The 23998-nt window shown below is 38.4% G+C and overlaps 1 protein-coding gene across 1 annotated transcript in view; it reads left to right on the top strand.

Annotated features, from left to right (window-relative positions):
- ADAMTSL3 (ADAMTS like 3) overlaps window positions 1-23998 on the top strand; it is a 177678-nt gene that overhangs the window by 98427 nt on the left and 55253 nt on the right. Inside the window, exons 6-10 of the mRNA XM_005148730.3 lie at window positions 4295-4421; window positions 12779-12853; window positions 18246-18403; window positions 20065-20176; window positions 23007-23145. Coding sequence (XP_005148787.2) covers window positions 4295-4421; window positions 12779-12853; window positions 18246-18403; window positions 20065-20176; window positions 23007-23145 — 611 coding nt within the window. The remainder of the gene's footprint in view (window positions 1-4294; window positions 4422-12778; window positions 12854-18245; window positions 18404-20064; window positions 20177-23006; window positions 23146-23998) is intronic.

The raw sequence follows: 23998 nt of genomic DNA, 5'->3' as shown, positions 1-23998 counted from the left end.
TCCTCAGCTGAAACTCTGCTAAGTGAATAAGAGCTAAAGAAACAGCTGTGGGAGCTTCTGAGTGATTTTTGGACTCATATTTGCGAAAATATTTGTAATGTTCCATAGTCACCTCTAACATAGCAGCAGCATTTTCATTTTTCTCTTACATCTGCATTACTATATTTTATACCCTGACTTTTTGCTCTTCCTTTGGCTTTCTGAACCTACATATGAACTATTCTAAGCATGCTACAAAGTATTTAACACCCTTCAGTATTGTCTTTCACAATAGCACTGGCATAATAAGATTTAGTTTAGAAGTTTGTTGAAGCAGATAAGCATTTCTGTTCACTGTTTATTCAGATCCTTTCTATCCTGGCTGCTTGTGTCAAAACACAGGATTCTTTTTCATATTCCTGTTGGTTTTTTATTTTGGAAGAACATAGACAAGTAACTTATTCAGGTTCTGCCCCAGAGTAGTAATAAACTAGGCACCTGTTTCTGAAGATAATCCACCCCTCCCCATATCCAAATTCATAGATACCTCATCATGGACAATTTATTAAATTCATAAAGTACCCATTTCCTCAGTACCTTTTTCATATTAAATTTCTGCTGATTGTTCATTTTATTATATATTGGTCAATATTCTCCCTGCTGTCTGAGGAGCTCGTGCATCACCTAGTCATTACCATGCTTGTATCATTTTTTGAACGATATTATTTATGCTTGCAGATTTCTTAAATGTGAAGGGTCCTAATCCTTCCATTGCACAGTTTGTATTATCACTTGTTTCATTAATGCAGCCTACGTTAAAATCACCTAATACAATTATTTCTGACTATGCCCTAAAAGCCTGCAGATGTTTTCCCAATCTGCCTGTAATATTTATAGCTGATCCCTTTGCTCTGTAAACAGTGAGCAATGTGGGGTAAATTAACCCTAACAAATGCCTTAATTGTGAAAATCCTCAGACCTCTTTGGCTTGCTGAGATGGTGTATGAGCTGAGGAAGACTGTTACAATACATACTTTTCTTGGCCTTGTTGCAGCTTTGCTTGCAAATACACACGTATTTTCCTCAAAAGGTTTCATCAGATACTGGTTTTTTTTTCTATTAGTTACTGACTAAAATCATGATTACCTTAAATTTATAATGTTTGATGTTTGAACACCATATGTGTTTGAGGTCTGATTTCTAAAGCTATGCCTTGCCCAAAATCTGAAATTCTGCGCTTGCTTCAGCCCTAACTTGTGATACTACTTTGGATTTTCTGAATTGTGTTTCAGCATATCATTGCTTGATATTCATATTTATAACAGTTGATACAAGCATAATCTTGGAAGAAAGTCCACAGAGGGTGAATGCATCCAGCTGTACACCCCACCTTTGCTGGCAGGGGAGCTGTAAAGCTTTTCCCACATCTAAGTCTCTTGCAGTTAGTGCTCCTGTTTTATTTCTGTGGCATTTGTCTTATTAAAAAATAAGCAACAATACTACACGAAACAGTCCTCTGAAATATGCTGCTGTGCTGATTATCTTTTTTCTTACATTCCATATTGGACACAATACTGCCTTGTGTTTGCACAGTTGTATAATTTTTGTTATATGCCGTGAGAGTTTGTTTTCATAGTGACTGTGTGCAATAGCTGAATATGTGTGCTTATTATTGTCATGTTGGGCTTTAATGGGCTGGTCTTACAAGTACTCTGCTTACTCAGTACCAAATTCTTGCAGGATCTGTAGCCTACAAATATACAACAGCTTTAATAAAAATAGCAGTTTCTCACACAGAATATCACCATGTGCAGCTTAATTTTTCCTTTGAGAATTAATTGATGAGTGAATAAACAGATTCTTAATATTTAGAAAATGGGATTACACTATGAAATAGAATGTGTTTGTGAGATCTGGGGAGAAATTACACTTGCAGTAGTTCTAACAATTTACCTCCATGTGCTAGTAGTAACTTTATGTGAGTAGAGCAGGAGAAGCAGTGGAGAGCAATAAATACTTTAAAAGTCTGCCTGAGAGAAATATAGACTTTCTCAACTACTGGTATGGTCCCCATCATTGCACCATTGGAATGTTTCAGAATCTTTAGGAGATTTATTCTTGCAACATCCCTGTGAGGTTGGGAATTGCAGTTATATCCCTTCCACAGACTGAAATCGAAAAGCACAGGAAGTTTTCAAAGGTCAAAAAGAAAGTCTGGTGTGGATGTGGGAACTGAGGGAGTTTTCAAGTTAAAGCCACTGTGTTGAGATCAGTATTATTGTATCCCTTGAAATATTGTCTGCTTTCTGACTCGCACAGTGGTCCAGCCAAGTTCTGGTTTTGAAATGCTGTTAGTTTCATTCAGTCTCAGTGCTAACTGATAATTAAATGAGAAGACAAACTTGTTTAGAGTAATTCGTTTACAGTATTTTTCTTTTTGCTATTTTGTGGGTGTCATTGATGAACCCAGAGCTAATGTTAAAAAACATTAAGTGAAAACATTTTAATCTAAATTCTATCCTAAATTATAGTATAGTTTTCCCCCATAGCTCCTATGTAGTAAAGAATCACCTGTTCTGAGATAGTCTGATTTCACATGTATGTTATTTTTATTTTTACAACCAAGGTTTTTGTTAACAATAACATTAAATCGTTTCACTTAAGCTGCCTATTTATTTTTAAAATGAATTCTTTGTTGAGTTACATAGGATTAATATTTCCTTCAGCTGTAGGAATAAAATAACTTCCTGCTACCAATGTAGGATTCTGTGATAAATCTGCACCCTTCAGTAAGGAGATGCCATTCAGTGCAACATGTCTCTCAACCCAATGTATCATAAGCTGTCCTCCATAATGCCATCCTCTTAAGAAGATGCGGGATGTAGGGAATTGGGAAACCAAGGGAAAGGGTCAGGCGTGGGAGGTGGGACTGCTTTGCTGTCTTCTCTATAGGCACATGAAACCTTGAGATTACGTTTCTCTGTGTTTGGCAGTGGATGTGTGTGATTTGTGCAGTGTGTGTCTTGTGTGTGTGTTAACCCAGTCTGGAAGACCCAACCCTGCCTCTTACGTGCGGACTCCATCCTCACCTCTCCAAGGGGATCGTGTGTCAGTTTTGGCATAGCACAGATGCAGTGGATCTTGGCAGCTAAGACTGCCCCTTCCCCTTCCAAGCATTTTTATATAGGAAGAGGAGTGTGCTGGCCAATTTCAGAATTCTAGCACTGCTTTTAACTGTGAATTTCCAGAGTGCTTTCTATCCGTTTGTCAGTTTGGAGTTCAGTTAAATATTCATCCATGATGAATGAGCTGCACTTCTCAGGGATGTGTGGCTATTAGAGGCATTTAGGCTGACTTGAGAAAACTTGAATCTGCAGATGAGCTTTTTACCACATTGCTCAGCATTTGGTACTCCCTGCAAATATCTTCTATGAAATGGTGAAGGGTAAGACAGGTGAGACCAAATATTTATCTCCCTTTCGGAAGGAAGATGCTTTTAATCAGTGTCGTCTACTCTTGTCTTCCCATTCTCACTCCCATGCTTCTTGGAGGGTGATTGATATGAAAAAGGAAAACCCGGAAAAATGTTTTCATTACAGTTTGGAGAGTTTTCAGTTGACAGGTTTTCAAAAATGTTGCTTTTGGAATTTTTGGCAGTGTTTAAGTTAGGGTGTTTTTATAATAATCATTGGAAAGTTTTATAGATCAGGTCTCATATTCAGAAACAAAAAAAAATAATTAAAAAATCAGAAGGTGAGAACTGAATCATCCAAGATTTTAAAAACCTGGTTAGCAACTGTATATGTCATTGACTGGATGTAAATGGCAAATAAGAGATCTACACAAATACCTGTTAAATTTTGAATGGTTGACACACTAGATTGAGCACCGCCCACAAGTGCTTGTCTGTGAAGCTGAAGGCTGAGTGCCCTTTAGATATTTAACTTGGGTTATTTCATTGCATTAACCCGTTCTCAGACATAATTAAATAGGTGATGAAAAACAAACTGTAAATAACATACTTGTCCCTTGTGTTGGAAAGAATAATGCTCAATGGTATTCATTCACATAAGTAGAGGGAAACCGATTTGTGTATTTCCTATGTTGAACAGCTTAATACATCAGTTGTTGTGGTTCATCATTAACAATGTGGAAATGACAGTGTGCTTTAAAATCCTAAATGGCAAGATATGCTTTGATAGAATGAGGCCAGCTCATAAAATCAAAAGAATAACACAATAAATATAATTTCAGAAACCTGAGCATGTCTGCTACAGTTTTGCCCTCCTTCTGACTGTGGTGTTGATCTTGGCAGGCAGTAGGCTGTGATCGACAACTTGGGAGCAATGCCAAGGAAGACAACTGTGGAGTCTGTGCAGGAGATGGTTCAACATGCAGGCTTGTGAGGGGACAAGCTAAGGCACATGTCTCACCAGAAAAAAGTAGGTTGCAAACTGATCCTATTATAATCTATCCTTGACTGTGTTTTCTGCTTGTATATGAACATACATATTGCAAGGTGACCTTTTAACTATATACTTGTTTGCAGTTTTCAAAGCTACTTATTCTAAAGTCTGTGCTAGATTAGTCTGTTGAAATTCCATGAGGGATACTACACATTAGAGTATAGCTAGGAAAGAATCTGAGATATGGAATTTTTTAATAGAGCTGCTCAGTTCATTCTATCAGGAATAACCATCAAGATGCACAACTTATTTTAGAGGGTATCCTCATGTTGCAATATATGGGATGCTGCAGCAATGTTTTTAAATGATGGAAACAACTTATAGATGGCTTTATGGAAATTGTGGCCCATGATTGAAAGTACATGGTTTTCAACTTAACTTCCTTTTTTTAATTGTCTAAAAACAGTTGGACTTAAGAGGGGAGTTAACTACTTGTATGCTACAAAATGCTCAAGGTGAAAAGGAGTCATACTATCTTCTCTCTTTTGTGTGTTTGGCTTAAATTTTGCCACTCTTTCTCAAAATAACTTGCATCTTACTTTGAGTAACTCTAGGTCTCAGTAGTACTAAAAATATAAGACAGGAGGGGTATCAGAATTAGATCCTTTCCTGGAGTCCTAAGAGTGGCAATATCCAGGCAAGGTTTTTCATATAGAGGCTTGTCTCTGACACTACGTTCACAGATGGTGTTCCCTGTAGTGTTCCAGCACGTGTCCCATGTGTTTATCATGTGAGATAGTTGCCTCACATCAATTTTTTTTCTGTTTCTGAACTCACAGTATGTATTTATCCTATGGATATATGGAGCCTTTGGTGTTTGTTACCTTTCTGCAGAGCCACAAGATGCACTATGATCTGGTGCTCTTAAAGTCAATACTTAAAGATCAAATGCAAGCAGCTGTTTGGGTTTTCTTAATGGATGAAGCACCTGCATTTGACAAATGCACATATTTTAGTACTGTTGTAGTTCAGCCAGCAAAGAATGCAGTTCAGCAATTTATAAACTTTTTTATCCTGAACACTGAGAAAATGTCTTGAATGTTTACAATGAGAAGAAAACGAGTACTCATGGAAGGCCGCTTTTTATTCACTTTGTCCTATCAAATCTCAGACTTCCTGGTCAGCACAGAGTAAGCACTTGTAAAGCAATAAAATACCTCTTCCCCTCTCTCATATGGTGGTCAGCTGGAACAGAACAGAATTTCATTGTCTGTTCCAGTTTTACAACAACAGAGGTTCTCCTAGAGGACAATTCTTGGGGACACCCTGGTTATTTCTAAGGCAGCCCAAGCTAAACTTGTTGGATTAGCAACCTGGTTGGATAGCTCATGATAAGTGAAATAAAAAGATTCACATTTAATTGATGCTTAGTATGTAAGTACGGTAAAGATAAAGTGGTAAATGGTATCTGGTTTTGAAACTGTCACTGTGCAACAACATATTAATTTCACCTGTGATATTCTGTCACAGTTAAGAGCTGACTACAGCTGACATCACTTGACGGAAGATCTCCCGTTGCCTTTACCAAGTTATGAAGAATGCCCATGGCTGATTGTTTTCTCTGCCATAATTCAGTGGCTTTTTAAGAGTTCTTTAAAATTAAAGATGAAGAAAGACTATTCTGGGGAAAGGTGTCAGTTACGTCAATTTTTGTTTTTACCTTGCACTGCAGTAGGGTATATTATATGAATGAATTCCATTGACATAAACAAAACAGTACATATGCTACTAAAATCAGAACTTTTAGCTGTTTTCTTGGTATTGTGATAGTGCCAAAATCTTTTCTGGGTCAAGTTGTTCAACACTGCAGAAGCAGTTCCGTATAATCATCCTCTGTGTGAATGAAATGTGGAAATAAAGCCATGCTTTCTTTGTGCTAATGTATCGGTGAAGGGAGACACAGTATCTTCCAAGCAGTCATTTGGAAGCTTTCAGAACTAGTGTTGAGGAGTAAAATGTCAACACATGACAGACATGTATTTGAGAGGGAACTTATAAGGTTGTGAGCAGGATGTAAATTTTATTTTGCAATGAAGCAAATTGAAGAATTGGAAAGAAAGTAAGAGCCAAAGATTTTATTATGAAAAAAAGGAGACATAAGGGGAAATAAAAGTGCCTTGTTATCTTGGTCCTTATTTTAAGAAAAGAAATTTAGGCATCGATAGCAAATAATCTCTCATAAAGGACTCACTTCAGTTTATTATCTTTTTATATGCTTTTACAGTAAATGAATACCTTTTTTGATCAAAAAGCTAAGCAGCACTGAAAGAAAGCTTACTGTTTTGCAAATATGAAACGAACTGTCATTTCAAATGTTCTTTATTTTTTCCACTAACACTTAATTACCTTTGAAAGACAAAGTAAGTTAGACTTCTGCCAGCAAGCCAGATTCTAACATTCTGGTAAAATGATTAAAGGTTTGACTAATGATATTCAAACAAAAAGTGTAATAGGTTGTAAAACGTACCATCCCACTGGGAAATGAGATATCACGAGCCTGATGTTTCTAGTACTTATATGCATGGAACTCCCATTAACTCTACTGTACTTTGTGCACATGGAAAAATTGTAGGATTGGGCCCTGATGTCTGCTTTCTGCACCCTTATTGGCAAGAAAGGGTAGGAAAGTGTTCTGGTTCTGATACCAAGGAAGAAGAATAGATGCAGGTTCTGAAATTAACAGGGAGTGAAGTTTGAGGCACAGACTTGTCCTAATCTGGTTTTGATTCTTAAACTGCTTGATACTTGCAGATTTTACCTTTGTTAACTTTTGCTAAAAGCTTCATACAAAAGGTTTCAGTGTTCATGGCTTTGTAACTGCTTAAATTTCTTCTTACTGTGCATTTTATTTCCTATGGCACTTGGGTATTCTACCACTGGTCACTTACTGTTACATGTTTGTATGTCATTGTCCCCGAGCACACTTACCTAAAAACCTGATTTCAGTCTGGTCATTTATCTAAACAGAGGCTTTCTGCAGGACTTCGTGTTAGGTATCATCAACTGGCTCAGTTCTGTGACAGCTTGCTACCTCACATCTTTTTCCCTTTTTGAAATCAATATTCATGGAGCTAGTAACCCCCATTGTCAGGGTTACCTGATACTTCACTTTATATGAATGACTGCTTGCCAAAATTCAACAGTTGGGTCAGAAAGTTTCCATGTCAGGTGCTGAATGTTTTGGAGAAATTTCAGCCAAAACAACTGTGCATATTCCAAAGACACAGGAGAGAAAAACATGTTGTTTCCCACTGTCAAAACATTCCTGAAACCTTTTCTCTAATATGTCTTAACATCCCCCATTGTTGGACTTGATCACAGATCAGGGATTTGAAATTTGGCAGGCAATGGTCTTCTGGTCATGGACAAGTCATCTGCCAATATCTGTGAACATCAACACATATTTTACTACAATCCCTTCAAAAAAAAAACCCAAAACCAAACCTCAAAACAAACCCCTTCTCCTTAAGGCTCTGTAGAGGCTTCTTGGATGTTAACAGCTGACATTTCTGAAAACTTGTCCTTTTAAGTGTGTTTAGCTTTTTACACATCCTAGCTGCAAACAAATCATATGTGTGCTGTCTTCACAGAATAAATTAACATGTTGCTCTTCCAGAGCTAAGCTTTTAAAAAGCGTCCTTGATGTTGCTCTTGCTTTCTATTTGCTTCAGTGTAGAATGGGTACCATGGGATGAAGTCTGTGATGCCTCCTGCCTCACTTTCAGGCATTACAGAAAAGATTTTGTGAAGATTTCCTGACTCTCCTGAGTTTCAGACTTGTGAGTGGGGAAGGGGAGATCACATGAGAAGAGGGAAAGACAAGACTAGCTGAACAGAAAAAACTGACAGTTCATAGGGTGAAGACAGTTTTTAGAAGATGTGAGGAGGACCTAGGACTGGCTGTACACTTATGATGGGTCAAGGAAAGTAGGAAGAGCGGAAGACTGAGATTAGATAAGGAATCCGGAGTGGGAGATGGAGTGAGAAACACTTGGAGAGGAAGGAGAAAAATTGACGGTATTTAGAGCCAGGAGAGGGAATTGGGACTGGTTTGGCAGGAAAACTGTATGTGAGGAGGGATAGAATGCCAATACTTTAGCATTTCAGTTTGGAGTATGTTTTTTTGAAGCAGATTTCATCATGGTCCTAACATGCTGCTCGTAGTTCACATCATGGAGTGGTCTTTGGGAATATAAACTGGATTTTTGTTAGATGAAGCTAAACTGGAAGGTGTGCCCCAGAAAAGCACCTAATGTTCTCCAGCAGCTACTGAATACGTAGTCCACTGGATCAGACTAGAGTTGCTCCAAGGTGAAGCACCTGCAGTGTGTATAGTGTGAATGCTGGTTCTTCAGCACCAGCTATTTCAGTTTACAGATTGTTTGGTTTGGTTGCTTTACTTGGAAATGTTATTGGTAGCGTGAAGTCTTCTTCATTATTTTCCTGATCTCTCTAGACTTATTTGGTGATATCACTGTGTAAGAACATTGTCTATTTCATTATATATTTCACACTGCACTTCCTCAAGATGCATTTACTTGAAAGGCTCACACTATCTCAAGCAGGTTACCACACCTCAGAAACAGCAGTGCAAAGAAGTGGCACTCTCGATGAAGAGACAGCCTTGAGTGGTAAAATCAGTGGACAAGAGGGACGAAGGTCCAAGAGAGTGGGAGAGTGTGAGACTTATGCAGAAAGTGTGCTTATGCTGATCTTTGCAGTGTGGCTTTTAGGGACAAGATATATAATTGCTGCTTTCGGTAGCCCACACTGATCTGGTTCAGGTGTCTCTTAAAGACTGTGTATATTGCTTTGCTCAGATTCTTCTTATGAGACAGATCAGCACATACCCCACACAAATGGCCTCTGAAATGATGTCTAATGTTAGAGTGGATGGTGGAAGCCACCCCAGTATAACTCCAAGCATTTTGAGCTCTTTTGTTTCCCTTATGCTGATAGTTGTTCCTGAACTATTGTTCTCTGTATTTTGAGAGCACATAGGTCTTCAATCAGAATCAGAGGATCAGCAGATAAGTGCTGAGCAAATACATGGAAAGAAGCAGTTTTTATAGGCCTGAAATAAACCCTCTGCCCTGCTGTAAGAGGAGAGAGGGAAAAATCCCAACTGGCCCATATGTGAAACAGTAAATGGGTCCACCATGGCCCACATGGAAAAATAAATAAAACCTGCTGAATTGGATTGAACTCAGGAATGTGGCTCTTTTATTTTGATCCTGGGGATTAGCTCCCAGTCTTACCATAGCAGGGAGTCTGATCTTGCTCTCGTTGAAATCCAAAATCTAAATCCACATTAACACCATAGAAACAGGATCAAACCTTGCCATCTAGAGTAAAAGCAATCCAGGAGCTTAATCTGCAAGTGCTTTGTGTAGTGTGTGCACAATTGTTTGCTAAGAGAGTCCCTATGTAAGAGCAGGAAGCCCATTTCAAGCAGGTGCTTGAGAAAGATGAACCACATGCCCTCAGGACTCTGTACAGTGAAAGCAATGTTAGAATAAATACACAGTATCTCACCTGTTTCTCAGTTTTTAAGGTGAGATTTATGACTCTCAAAACGTATTTTATGGTCTAGTGTTTCTGCATATTCCAGATGATTTGGGGATTATTTGTTTTCAGCTTTAGACAAAGGTTGCACTTAACTTCCAAAGTTACATAGATAGTATAAGGCAGAGGAAGATAATCGGAAATTCTAAGTATAGGTTTCAGGACAGCAATTTACCCTTTCGTTTTCAGAAGAGTTCACTGCTTTTGACAGTATAGATCCTACTGATTTAATGGGAAATGTGCAACATAACCATTTTAAAATGGGTTTACAGGACCTTGTGCTCCTTTAAGAATATAAATTATGTGCTTCAACTGAGAACCAGAGACCTCTGGAATATATAGTTTTGGAGCCAGACCTGGACAATCGTAACTACTGTTTCATAGGAATCTAAAGCTGTCCTCAGGAGAAGGTGGAATCCCTTAGGGTCATTCTGCCCCATTTTCTTCCAGCTCTCCATCTCAGTTCAGAATTCCAAAAATCTCACTTTCATTTTTTCCTATAATTAACTTCATCTCATGGAAGGATAGAGCGAGGTCATAATTATCTCAGTCAGGTTACAAGAATCTTTTGTCTGCTTTCAGACTTCTTGACAGGTCTGCGGGGGTGCAGAGGTTGAACATCACTGTGGTGGTGAACTTAGTCATCTCCTCTAATGCAAATAAAATACTTTCTGGTAATATTGTCTCTGCTGCAGAGAAACACCAAATTTAGCACCCCCGTGAGACTTTTGGACCATATCAGAGAGTGCTTCGGTGAGGGTGGAATGTCTGTAGTATTATTAAAGGAATGTGAAGCATCCTGAAAAGGGATCAACAAGGCCTGCTGAGGCGAGTGGAGCTTGCTGTAAGGAGGTGGAGGAAGCAAAGCAGAACGACCCTGGCTGTTCTCAAGAGGAGCAGTCCTACACATCTCTGCACATCTGCAAATCCCAGCCTCGTCTGTTCAGCACGGATTGCCCTTGGTTCCACTTCAAAACAACAGTTGTTTTATTCAGAGCTGGTCATAAGCAGACTCTTATTTGAGGTTTTGTGCTGTAACTGCTGGTTGATTGTCAAGACTGGATACAATTCCTGACCAAGTAGGGACAGATGGGCCCCTCAAACCTGCTTTCTCTCAAATACTGTAGAGCACATGAATTCAGTAGTTATTTCCTTACTTTAAAGATACACACATCCACTACCTTCTGGCTATCTTTAGCAATTCGGCTGATGAAAAACCAAGATGCAAAAAGATATTAAGTGGTTCAGTAGTTAATGTTTTTTCCAGGGCTCCATAGCTGTGTTATTGTTCTTATTGTAGTATTTTTCACTCTGGTGGAATACCCAAGTATGAAATTAATAAAGATCATATTTTATTACATCCAAAATAAATTGTTATATTTAAATGTCTTTCCTAGAAATTGGCGATATAAACCCTGTAACATAAGAAGGTGTTTATTTCAGAAAAAATAATTGCAGCATTTGCTTGAAGTATCCTGAACATTTGGCAGGATTTCATACTTATGCTAAGGAGATGTAAACCAGAAGCTGATAATTTAGCATCTACTATAAAAGGGTCTGGTTTAAAGTGGAAAGAAACATTCTTCAAGTAATTTTTAGTTAAAACTAAACTCAAGTATTCTTCCTTTAAATATTGTGTGAGTAGTTCTGGAGCCAATGCATCACTGACCTTCAACTCACATTACTTTTTGGATTTGCAAAACTGAAGTTGTGCACCAACCCCTATATGTGTGTTAATGCTGTCACTGAACAGGGCACCCTCGGTAGGGTGTACCTGCAACAGACCTGTGTTTACAGGTCTTGTCTCAAAGAAGATTTGCAGCTATTAATGGGAGACAGCAAGTTGGTACTTTGTTGTTTGGACACTTCTCTCGTTCTTTTGTAGATATTACTGTTGTGCACTGTGCATACCCTTTTCTGAGAGCACTAAGAGCAGTGCTGGCATGAAAGTCTCTGGTCTATTGATTCGTGTGTTAACTCAGTTTGCTTGGGCAAATCACAGATTTCCTACAGTTGAAATGGAAAGTAATAACTTTCTGCCTTTGTAAAATAGACTGAAGTAAGTGTGTTGAACGTTTATGTATGAAGAGACCATTCAGGCAGCCAAAAGCTGTTTTGTATTGACATGTCCTATTCAGCACTGGTTTGTTTTATAGTTAATTTTAAATTGAGGCTCTTACTGGAAGGAATGATCTTATATCGTAAGTTAGATGCAGACACTCTGTTATAACATACACGTTATAGCTAAAATATATTTGCTCTTAAGTGGTCTGTAATTGGTTAAGGGTTAGTGTTAAGTAGATGATTTATTTCCTGTAAGTCTTGCCACTTATTAAAGTTGTGACCTGCAGCAGGAAATGAGGTGTGGGCAAAATGAAACTGAACAGCTGCAGATTTTTGTAAGGGGGAAGTACTACTTAGCAGATTCCTTATGTCAATTCAGTGATTAGGAAATAAAACTAGAACAACAGAGTGTAAATATGTTTCTAATACACTACTGACATTTCAGTTGTTTTTGTTAATAGCAAATAATTTTCGAATAGCAAGAAAGATTTACAAGTCCATTCGTAGCTCTTAATACTTGTATGGCATAGCAAACACTCAGTGTACTGTACTTAATAAAATAACATATGATTATTTTTAATAGAAAAATTGCAAAACCTGTTAAATATTTTCTTAGACACATTTGACAGTTTTCCATCAAATTATGTGATGTGCAAATTCCCTGATGCGAGATAACTTCTAAAACAGTTCTTTAATTTTCCTAGGGGAAGAAACTGTGATTGCTGTACCACATGGGAGTCGCAGTGTGAGAATTACCCTGAAAGGACCAGCACACCTTGGTATGACTGAGCTGTTTTATGTATTTATTCGTAGACAGAAGGTAAAAACAGAACCTTGTATTTGAACTCATACAAACTTTGCGAACACATAGTGACCTTGATTCCTCTTCCCATCTTTAATATCCATCCTGTAGATAGTCCTAGAGAACACTGGAAGTCCACTTAGTAAAAAGAAATAGTGCACATACTAGTGGTTTCTAAATTTATTTAAACCAAGTAATTCTTAATATGTCTATGAGACATCTAAAATACAGTACACTCTTAAAGTACATGCAAAAAATGACATGAGAATTACTTTCAAAAGCTGTGTGTGTGATTGATAGCACTTGTATAACCCAGCACCAGATTTCTGTTGAAGAGATAGCATAAATAGTCCAGTTGAAGTCACACTTGGTCAGTGAGCAATGTTCCAGGAAAAGCAGTCTAGGTAAAAATGAGGTAAGGTATTTTTTACATAAAATAAACTGCACAAGTCCTGTTTCCATGTAATACGTTGGTCATTACATACCATCTGTGAGCGATGGTGCTCTTCTCTCAGACATTCATTTCCTAATATTTTTTATAAGGCTGATGGTACTATCTGTAGTAATTTCTTTACCTATAGGCCTACTTTACATAAGGACCTAATCTTTTCAATGATAAGTGGTACTGCCATAGCAAGCAATGAAATACACAATTCCTTAACATTTTGAGCAATTTTTTACCAGTAGAAGTGGAAGACTTAGTCTGAATCATAGAAATAAGAAGGAGTTCTACTGGTTGGAGGTATGTAAATAGAAGACAGAAATACATTTTATTTGAAAATTGCTTATCTATTTATTCACTTTGAATGTACACTTATTTTCTTTCAAGGAAAATTTTGAAGACTTGCATTTTAGAGAAGCTCCAGACGGACAGTAACTTATGACACTGATATCAACAATGTACAAAGCTGAACTTATCTTGAAATAAATAAGATTAATGTAAAACTATTGCAAGGGGTGTATGAATGAGTGATCCTGATCAGTTCAGGTCAGGACTCTTGGTCTTTCTTAAGTAGTTCTGCAGAAGGAAGTTGTTGATTTAGCTTTGTATAAGGAAAAAGAACTAGATTCAGTGGCTCCTGGGGGATTTCTGGAAAGCTCCTGAGGAATGCAGCAGCAGCTCTGTAACTAAGTACAGAGTGCTCCTGGCTTCCTACCCAGGGTGGTTCCGTCAAGAAGCTGTGGCTTGGCATTACCTTTGTTAGCTAGTTCTCTTGTTGGACGAGAATTGTGAAATGTGCCTTTAACCACTTCCCCTAGCACATCTGTTTGCAAATCTGGGAGGATTTAGACATTTGTTACCTAAAATTTAAAACTAAAAATGCAGAGGTGAAAAAAAAGTGAGAGCTGTTGTGGGGAGGGAGGTGGAAATAGTTTCTGGCTTCATAGAATCATAGAATCATAGAATAGTTAGGATTGGAAAGGACCTCAGGATCATCTAGTTCCAACCCCCCTGCCATGGGCAGGGACACCTCACACTAACTGATGTTCTAGAGGATGTTCTTCAGGAAAATTTGCTTGTCTGCCTTTCTGATTGTACGTATGTTTGTGGATGTTTGTCACTTAACAGAAAATATCAAGTGATCTTTTTTTTCTGAAGCTTCATTGAGTTCTGTGTGGGTGTGCTGGCATAATTAAAGGCAGAATTTAAAGAATAGTCATCTCTAATTACAGGCTCCATTTGTCAAGGACTTTCTTCCCGGTTTGGAAGGAGCTGAATTTAACAGGTGGAGCACGCACTACTTATTGTAGAATTTTATACTGCCTCCTGTTGCCAGTATATATTTGCTCTTCAAGTAAAGTCACCAGCTCAAATGCTCATAGAGCACGATGGAGTGTCTGGCACTTTTCCCTTTATCTTGTATTCTTTTGTGCTTCATCCTGGGCTTTATGGTCTGCACTTGTTCCAGGAAAACACAGCTGCTGGATTAATCAAAAATGGAAATGTGGTTGGAGATGTAGCACATAACAGATTTGAAACAAATAAATGCTCTGAACATTGTTTTACAATCAGCAGCTTAGTGTTTTAGGAAAGACTGCATTTGTTTGTAGCCAGTAAGACTAAGTATTTTGTTTTTTTGTATACCGGCACCTTAAGAGAAACAACAGATTTATCAGAGAGCAAAGGCTTTACTCTGGGTTTTTTTTTCCATATAGATCCCTCTTGTACCTCTTTCTGCTTGGTTTTGTGAGTGATTTGGTGGGAAATAACCAAGTAATGAGTACAAAAATGATTATGAATAAAATGCTTCATTGTATTGGTTTTAGTTTTGATTTTGACTATATTACGGCTTTTCTAGCAGTTGCTTTAAGAGCATTAGAATCAAAAGAAAGACTGAAAGTTCCCTGAAATTAATCCTCCAGCAGAAGAAACAGGAAAACCAGAAGCTAATATTTTTACAAGTGGCTAATGCTAGATAACTGAGTTCATGAACTTAGGGAGGTTAGCTTCACCAAAAGCAGCTGAAACTTTTTTCCCTTTTTGTCAATATCTGTGCTGCTTGCAGTGGTTTGTGTTACTTGACAGTGTTTAGTTGTTCATCTGTGCATTGCTTTGCCTTTTGAGGAAGACAGTGTTGCTTGCATTTAGAAAAGATGTATTTTGAGTCCCTGCAATATTCTATCTACAAAGCAATCACATAGGAAGGAGCGAGCTTCTGGTTAGCAACATGATTTGCTCCTTCTTGCACTGGGAGCAGCAGCTATTGCCCTGGGAATTCTTCCATGCGCCTCTCTACACAGTGAGGTATTTGCAGTGGGTTCCCCATGCCATCTTGCCCTACTCCTGCCTGCCACTAAGAGTATGGGAGGCTTTTGTACTGGATCTTCCATCCACAACTGGGCAAGGCATTTCTACTGGGAAAACATTCTATATCAAGATGATTGAAATAACACAAAGGCAGAGAGTTATAGGTCTTTGGCACCGGTGATTGTCTTGTTAGGCACAGAAACAGGTGAGCACTCAAGAGAATTCCCTGTCCTTGTGACTCTGCATATCTGGAGTCCTAAAGACCCCACAAAGAAGCTTAGGGGGAGAAGCTTACTCCTGAGGTCAAACTTTCCACCTCTCCAAGATTACAGGACCCTGCAGAACAAATAAATGTTTGGTCAGTCCTTTTCTAAACCTTGCCTATAAGCCAGTTGGTGAAAACCTTGTTCCCAGTTACTGCTTTGATATCAATAAAATAGTTTTTTTGGGGGGGAACTATTCCCTAATCAGAATTATTCTGTTATGCATGTGTTACAGTAGATGCTTGGTTTCACTCGGTTTCAGAAGTCTGTGATGACAAACAGTAGATACTACTGAGCAGAAATATGTTGCATGAGAGTTTATCTGTTGTGCTGTGGAATAGCTCATCTCCCTGTGTGACACACTTCTGGAAAAAGCTGAGCAGCTGCTCTAAGCTTCAGTGACATGACCTCCAGAGATACAAGCCATGCCTCTAGAGCTGGACTTTGCAAACTAACAAATGCTTTGGGTTAAAGTTTAGTGTAGCACTAATGTAAATGTGTATCAGCTCTCAGCGAGTTATCGTGTGGTTGGTTGCTGAACAGTATTCCTGGTTTGTGCTTAGAAACGCATAAAAATTATTTTTTAATGAAGAAAAATAGCATCAAGACTACAAAGTCCTGCAGCTCAGGTCACCAAATTAACATCCTTAAATTCTTGCAACAGCTGGATGTCTTGTTTTGCAATTTTAAATGCTAGTTTCAAAGGGTTCCTCTACCCCTAAGGATCCTACTGAGTTTATGTAGAGTTGGAAGTACTTGAGATTTGTGGATTTGACTCTTATTCAACAAAACGATAGAATGACAGGCACCATGCATTAATACTCGCTGTTAGGCAGTGTAAGTTTGGGGTCAAGACTCAAGGAAGCTTAATCCAAGAATGCTGAGTTCAGATATTTAAAAGGTTATTTTGTAATGCAGTCAGGAAAGAAAACATCTAGAAGTGACAAACAAAAATATGTAGTAATTGTCTAAATACTGTTGATTTTTCTGGGATCTGTTTACATCAGTTTGTTCCTAATGGAAATGCATTGGACAATGGGGTTTCCAGAGACTTATTTTTTGTCTTTGACAAAGTACATTTGATTCACCATGAGATTCTTACCTTATGATTAACTTAAAGTAATTTTTCTAGAACCATCCTTGTTTAAACTTCCTTCCAGCCATGTATGTGACCTTTGTTGAACATAGGGGAACCAAATGCTTAGAAACTTGGGATAATATTGGTACCTTTTAAAGGAAATTGATTTCTTCTAGAATTTCTTCACTCTGTTGGGGATGCTCCAGAATGCATTTTTATTTTAAAAGCCTTAAGGAAGAAAACAGTAATGATCGATTGCAGCATTCAGAATATGTTTTCAGTGCAGGTAAACCTAGATGCTCTTAACCTAAATTATCTAGCCTGAATTAGGTAGCTCTGTTTAAAGTACCAAAAAAGGGAAGATAGTTGGAGAAAGAGGGTATTTATAGCTCACCAAAAGGTTCCTTTTAGCTAGCCTTGAGCTCATCTGAGGTTCATGCCTGCCTTATGCAGTCCTCTGATTGTAACCAGACCAGTGTATTTCAACTCATGCATCTTGCTGTGCCTATGTGCAGCATTATGCAGAGCCAAAAATTCTACCTTTGTTATGAAAATCTTCCTTTAGCTTTGTGCATTCATAGATCAGTCAGTTTGCTGGAAGAGACTCAATCCTAAAAATGCTTCATCTGTCTTCTGGAGGCTGTGGGCTGTTAGTTTAATGTATTTCCAAGGAGTGCAGAACAGCTCAGAAGGGTTTTCATCACCACCTGTTCTGAGAAAGGGACATCCCTCCGGCAGCACTGCAGCTACCCACCTCCTGGCTGTGCTTTTGCCTCACAGGGGAAATATTCAAAGTTGAGTTAATGACATCTGGAATGGGTAAAGTGATACAGGTATTGAGGTGAGTGTTTGGTGAGTTTGACACCATTCAGGCTTCCCTGGGGACTGCTGAAGTTGCTAGGCTTTTGAGTTGCATGGAAGTTTAAGTTATTTTTCTGTATATTGATTCTATCTGGTTTGAGTTTCTTTCAGCTCATCCTGCTGAATCTATTGCTTTATAAATATATAGAGCACTTGGTGTAAGAAAAACTGTCTCAGAAATGTTTCTGGTATGAAAGAATACTGTGTTCAGGCATATATTCCTGTGCTGACATGTCCTGCAATTATATAATAGCCCATAATCTGAAGCAGTGAATACTCTTACAGATAATCTGCATGTTTTTTTAATGCACACATATAGCTGTTACTTGCAAGACAAAGCTATAGATATTATTTTCGCATTTCCTTGAAAATAAAAAATATCCTGTCCAAGTTTACTAATTGCATGTTTCTTCTTTAGTTATAGAGTCAAAGACACTGCAAGGAGACAAGGGAGAGCACAGTTTTGATGCTCCTGGAACATTTATCATAGAAAATACAACTGTTGAATTTCAGAAGACTACAGACAGGGAAATCATAAAGATCCAGGGACCTCTTGGAGCAGATTTCATTATCAAGGTGGGATGCGTGTATGTATAAATCTACAAAGATATTGCAAAGTACGTGCAACACTGTAGGTGGCATCAGCTTGTAGCAGTACGATAAAATCTGTAGCTAGCAAATAAGGAATCCTAATTGCAGTCCAGAGGTAATTTATACTAAGTATATCCAAACAAATTAAAATGTTACAAGGTTAATGTCTTTTCTGTGGTGGAAAATACAACAGTGGTAAAAATGACCAGGAGTTTTGTTTTAATTACTGGGGGACTATCAGTGTCATCCTGTGCAGTGGGTTAGTGTTAATCCAATTGAAGACTGCCACCTACTGAATCTGAGAATCGCTTCCATGCAGCACCCTAGAATCAATTTTAGCTAATCCAGCTACTGACCATTTCTAATCTAAGCTTCTCTTCTACCGAGACCACACACCAATGGCTTGCATCATACACACAGATATTTGTATGTAGAAAAAAATCAAGATTTGACTGCCGAAGAAGATAGTCATACAGTTTTCCACTGGAAATGACAAGTGTTTCAGTATTGCCACATGACTTGGCTTTATCTGTCATGTAAAAATAGATTTTCAGTAGTTTTCATTTTGCATTATCAAAATCACAGATGCAGTTAGACTTGCCTGAGTCTGAACTGGTGTGCTCTGGTTAATTATAGAGCCCCCTCTCCAGCAAATTCTAAAAGTTTTGCAAAGAAAGATAAGCCAGAAGAATACCGTTAGGAACTTTGGCAATCAAAGTTAGATAATAAAAGTCACATTCAAAATAATCTTGAATAATTTGTAAAGCAAAGCAACATACAAATGTTTGACTATTGGAAACTTTAATTGTCTCTGTGGACTTTCTAGAGGTTTTATGCCTGTTATCATAGAATCATAGAATAGTTAGGGTTGGAAAGCACCATAAGATCATCTAGTTCCAACGCCCCTGCAATGGGCAGGAAAACCTCACACCAAACCATGTCACCCAAGGCTCTGTCCAACCTGGCCTTGAACACTGCCAGGGATGGAGCATTCACAACTTCCCTGGACAACCCATTCCAGTACCTCACCACCCTTACAGTAAAGAACTTTTCCTTATAATCCAATCTAAACTTCCCCTGTTTAAGTTTCAACCCGTTACCCCTTGTCCTGTCACTACAGTCCCTAGTAATGGGTCCCTCCCCAGCATTCCTATAGGCCCCCTTCAGATACTGGAAGGCTGCTATGAGGTCTCCACGCAGCCTTCTCCAGGCTGAACAGCCCCAGCTTTCTCAATCCATCTTCATACAGGAGGTGCTCCAGTCCCCTGATCATCCTCATGGCCTCCTCTGGACTTGTTCCAACAGTTCCATGACCTTTTTAAGTTGAGGACACCAGAACTGCACACAATACTCCAAGTGAGGTCTCACGAGAGCAGAATAGAGGGACAGGATCACCTCCTTCGACCTCCTGGTCACTCTCCTTTTGATGCTTTCTGAGCTGCGAGCACACACTGAACTGGCTCATTTTCATTTTCTCGTCAACCAACACACCCAAGTCCTTCTCCAAAGGGCTGCTCTGAATCTCTATTACCCTCATATTACTCATATATCAGATTACTCTCTGCACTGCTATTATATACGAATTATGTGTTGAGGTTACATGAACAGTACAGTATGCACATGTGTTGTAATGGAAATTTCTTCAGACCAGGTACTCTGGATCAAAAGATAGTGTGGTTCAGTTCTTCTTCTATCAACCCATCAGTCATCAGTGGAGACAAACAGAGTTCTTCCCTTGCACAGTGACATGTGGAGGAGGTAAGCAATGGCAGTTCTTCGTGAGTGTTTAAATCTGAAGATCAAAATGGCAGATTGACTGCCTTTGTTTGGCATTTTTATTGGTTAGATTTTTGTGTTTCTTTGCACACTGGTGGTTCTTCAGGAAAATAAATGGAAGAGTAGCACCTAAGTTGATTGGTTAAGTTAGTATGTGCATAGTATTTCTTATACATTATATTACCAAAAGTCATGTTATTCCATAAGGAATGATAATTTGAGTAAGAACTTTGAGTAGGTTGCCCAGAGAAGCTGTGGCTGCCCCATCTCTGGAAGTGTTCAGGAAGGAGCTTTGAGCAACCTGATCTAGTGGAAGGTATTCCTGCTCATGGCAAGGTGGTTGAAACTAGATGACCTTTAAAGGTCCCTTCAAACCCAAGCTCATCTATGATTTTATGTTATGACATTAAAAATGAAAAATACCAGTTCATAAAGGGTATTTTAGGAAAGTAAGCAAAGAAATATGGTGAGATTTTAACATAAGGATAATCAAGAAATGGAGGAAGAAGGTATTTCTGGTCACAGTGTAGACGGGAGGGGAGACAGTATAAATAAATAGAACTTAAAGAATAACTGCTATTAATACCTTTGACTCTCTGATCTTAAACACTCAGTCCTGACGGTGAGCAGCACACAATGTGCCATGGCATCTACTGGTTTAAACACTGCAGTTTATACAATGGTTAGATGAAGTGCAGCACAAATCTGCCACTGCTCATCCAGCCCAGCCAACTGCTTGTCATGTCTGGTTCTGCAAAAACCGTAATCTCATGGCAGGAGGAGTGCTTGACATTTTAGATAGCTGTTTCACTTCAGCTAGCATTACCCAAGTCACCTGGAAAACAGACTGGGATACTGGTGATCCTGTTGTAGTGGGTTTTTTGGAGACTGCAAATATGGTTTAAATAGTTACTTGGGACATGAGTAAAAGATGTTTAAAGCATAAGTGGAGCCTGGGGATCCTTTGATGGACTACTTGCACCTCACATTAATCTGAAATGCAGACACTCTATGTGTGTAATATCTAGTCCTACAGGAAACTACTGTATCTTATAAGATACTTGGCCTCATTAAGTGTGATTCTTGCTGGAAGTGTGAGTGGCAGTACATGCCCTCTGATGATTCCATATCACCGTTTATGAATTTTTTCCTAACTCATCTGACAGGAGAAGAAGTGTAAAGCATCACAGTTATTTTTGAGGTCTGCAGGTAAACACTGGATAACTCAAGGGACATATCTACCTTCAAGTTTATTGGCTCAAATCCAGCCTTATGCAGACTGGTGTTATGGTTTGAAAATTATAGCTACATGTCAACCTCTTTGAAATCAGCCAGGGTTTTTAGTGCCCTGCTTTGTAGCTATATGTCTGTAATAGGAAAATGACCTTTATAAGCAGGGCTTGATACTCTTGAAGGCAGTCCTGAGGGAGGCCCAATAACTGAAGAAGCACAGAAACTGAGCTACTTGCTTGCCCGTGAAATTAGTAAAGAATGGCATATTACTGAGGCATGTGGGGAAGTTGTATTGCAGCTGCCTGGCTTTAACCTGTTATCTTAAAGCAGATTTAGTGTCCAGATTGTCTGTCTGGCATATTTTACTGGCAATAAAAGAAAAAGTTCTTCACAACAAAGACTTGGAATCAGTGCACCACTATTCCTCACTTGGATGCTTCTCCTACATTTAATTCTGTAATCTCCATGTGTTGGAAGAGGGAGTGCGATGGACATCTCGGAAAGTACTGTCAAGCTTGAATGAGCAAGAATGTCTCAAAATTAAGTTTATCTTGTTTGCAAGTAGCATATCTTCTGGGTCCTTTCAGTACTTACAATAACTGGAACATACATGCTTTCAGCACTGAAACTGCTTAGTTCCTCTTCATGGTTATCCCTCTCATGCATGATGACACTTCGAATCAGCCAAGAGACACACAAGCAAAGCCATTGATATATGATACTTAGCATTTTCAGTAGACACTGGGACTTATGCTATTAGTTTATTGACTCTGTTTGGATTTTAATTCTTGTGGTTTCAAACTTTTTTTCTTTGCACATACCAGAACATCCTTCTCCTCTCCTCAGTTTAAGTCCAACTCAGCTCTTTTGAATGAGTCTTTTTTCTTAGCCAAAAAAGCAACTTAGTGGTTTATAAAACTCAGATCCTTTCTTGTAACTAGTCTCCTCACAGACTTCTTTTTTTGTTTTTTTTTCACCAAGTAGTTACTTCAAGTTTTCTTTTGCTGGCTCTTCAACCAGGAATGTTCTTGAAACTATTTCTTGGTTTTCTCCAGTTTAACTTAGCGATGTTTTTGGATCTCATCTTCAATTCCTCTGGCTTTATTTTAAGTATTTATTTTTTTTTTTAACATGCATGACTATGTAATATAGCTCTCTAACATATGTGGTAAATCCTCCTTGGGGGAGGGCAGTTATAAATTGTGGAACATGTAGTAGAACCGTATGACTTTCTAGGGTTGCCTCTGTGACAGGTGGGCTGTTCCAGTACATGTATTCCTTCATCACATAAAAATATATATGCTTTTACTCTTATACTTAGAATATTATTAGAATAATGTGCCAAAGCCTTGTCTAGTGTTAGGATAGGCTAACATAATAGTTATACTGAATTGCTTTAAATGAAGATTTGGTCCTGCATGTTCCTGTGCAGTGTTCCCTTGTTTAAAAGCAAACCAAACAAGAGTAGCAGAAGAAATTAATAGTGAATGGGCACCACAATTTTTGGGAGGGCTGGGGAAGGAATAAGGCTGCTTTAATGTGTTGCTGTTACCAACATTTAACTTTGCTCCTGCATTAGGTTATCAGCTTAATTCAGCTGAATGCATGGATATTCGTCTGAAGCGTGTTGTTCCTGATCACTATTGTCATTACCATCCAGAAAATAAGAAACCAAAGCCCAAGCTAAAAGAATGCAACATGGATCCCTGCCCTTCTAGGTTTGTATTGTAAATAAATTTGTGTGTGGTATGATCAGTTACTAAGGAACAAGAAATTGTATTTACTCAATGTCTTTTAATCTTTATGACTACTTAATCTTGGTTGATTATTGCACACATTAAAGGCTGATGTTGGGCACCACTGCCAATAGATTTGTAGCATTTCAGTGTTGTGGAATAGGAGACTTTGCTTTATACAGAGACATTGTAAATGTCAATTTGTCTGTTCAAGGGCTAATTCTACTTTATCTTTTGCTGAGTAGTACAGCACTAGAACAAGGATTTTGTGAGGCTGTGTGAGAAGGACAGATTGTTTGCCTGCTTTGGATTTATTGATGCTGCCATTCAGAATTTTTCATTAGACTGACAGTAGCCCCAGTTCTGTCAGAGTACAAGTTTTGCACATGGTTTAACTTGTTTTATTCATCTTCCCACTGTAAAGGTTTCATTCTTCCTTTGTACTGTGGAATTGACACTTAATTGGTAAAGTTTGGGAGGCTTTGTGTTTTTATACTAAGCATTTAAAAAAAAAATCATTCAAAGTAAATATACTTGTATTACAAATACCACAGAACATTATTGCCAAATTACAAAGGCTATAGTATACATAAATTGTATCAAATTACACTACAGTATTTCAAACTAACTTTTGGATTGTCTGGTGAGGTTTCCTGGCTGTGCTAAAGAATCTTAAAATAACATCACAGTATCAGGTCCCAGAACCTCACATTAATATGCCAGCTGGCTGAGCTAGAGTTATAGGCAAGAAGAAAAGGAAACACTCTCAATGGATTTCATTTCCTATAGCTAAACTGTCCATTTCCTTTCATTCCTGTAGAACATAATCATTGAT

Source organism: Melopsittacus undulatus, chromosome 9 (assembly GCF_012275295.1).
Source record: "Melopsittacus undulatus isolate bMelUnd1 chromosome 9, bMelUnd1.mat.Z, whole genome shotgun sequence".
NCBI lineage: Eukaryota > Metazoa > Chordata > Aves > Psittaciformes > Psittaculidae > Melopsittacus > Melopsittacus undulatus.
Note: the sequence above shows the minus strand (reverse complement) of the source record. Positions and strands in the feature narration are given on the sequence as shown.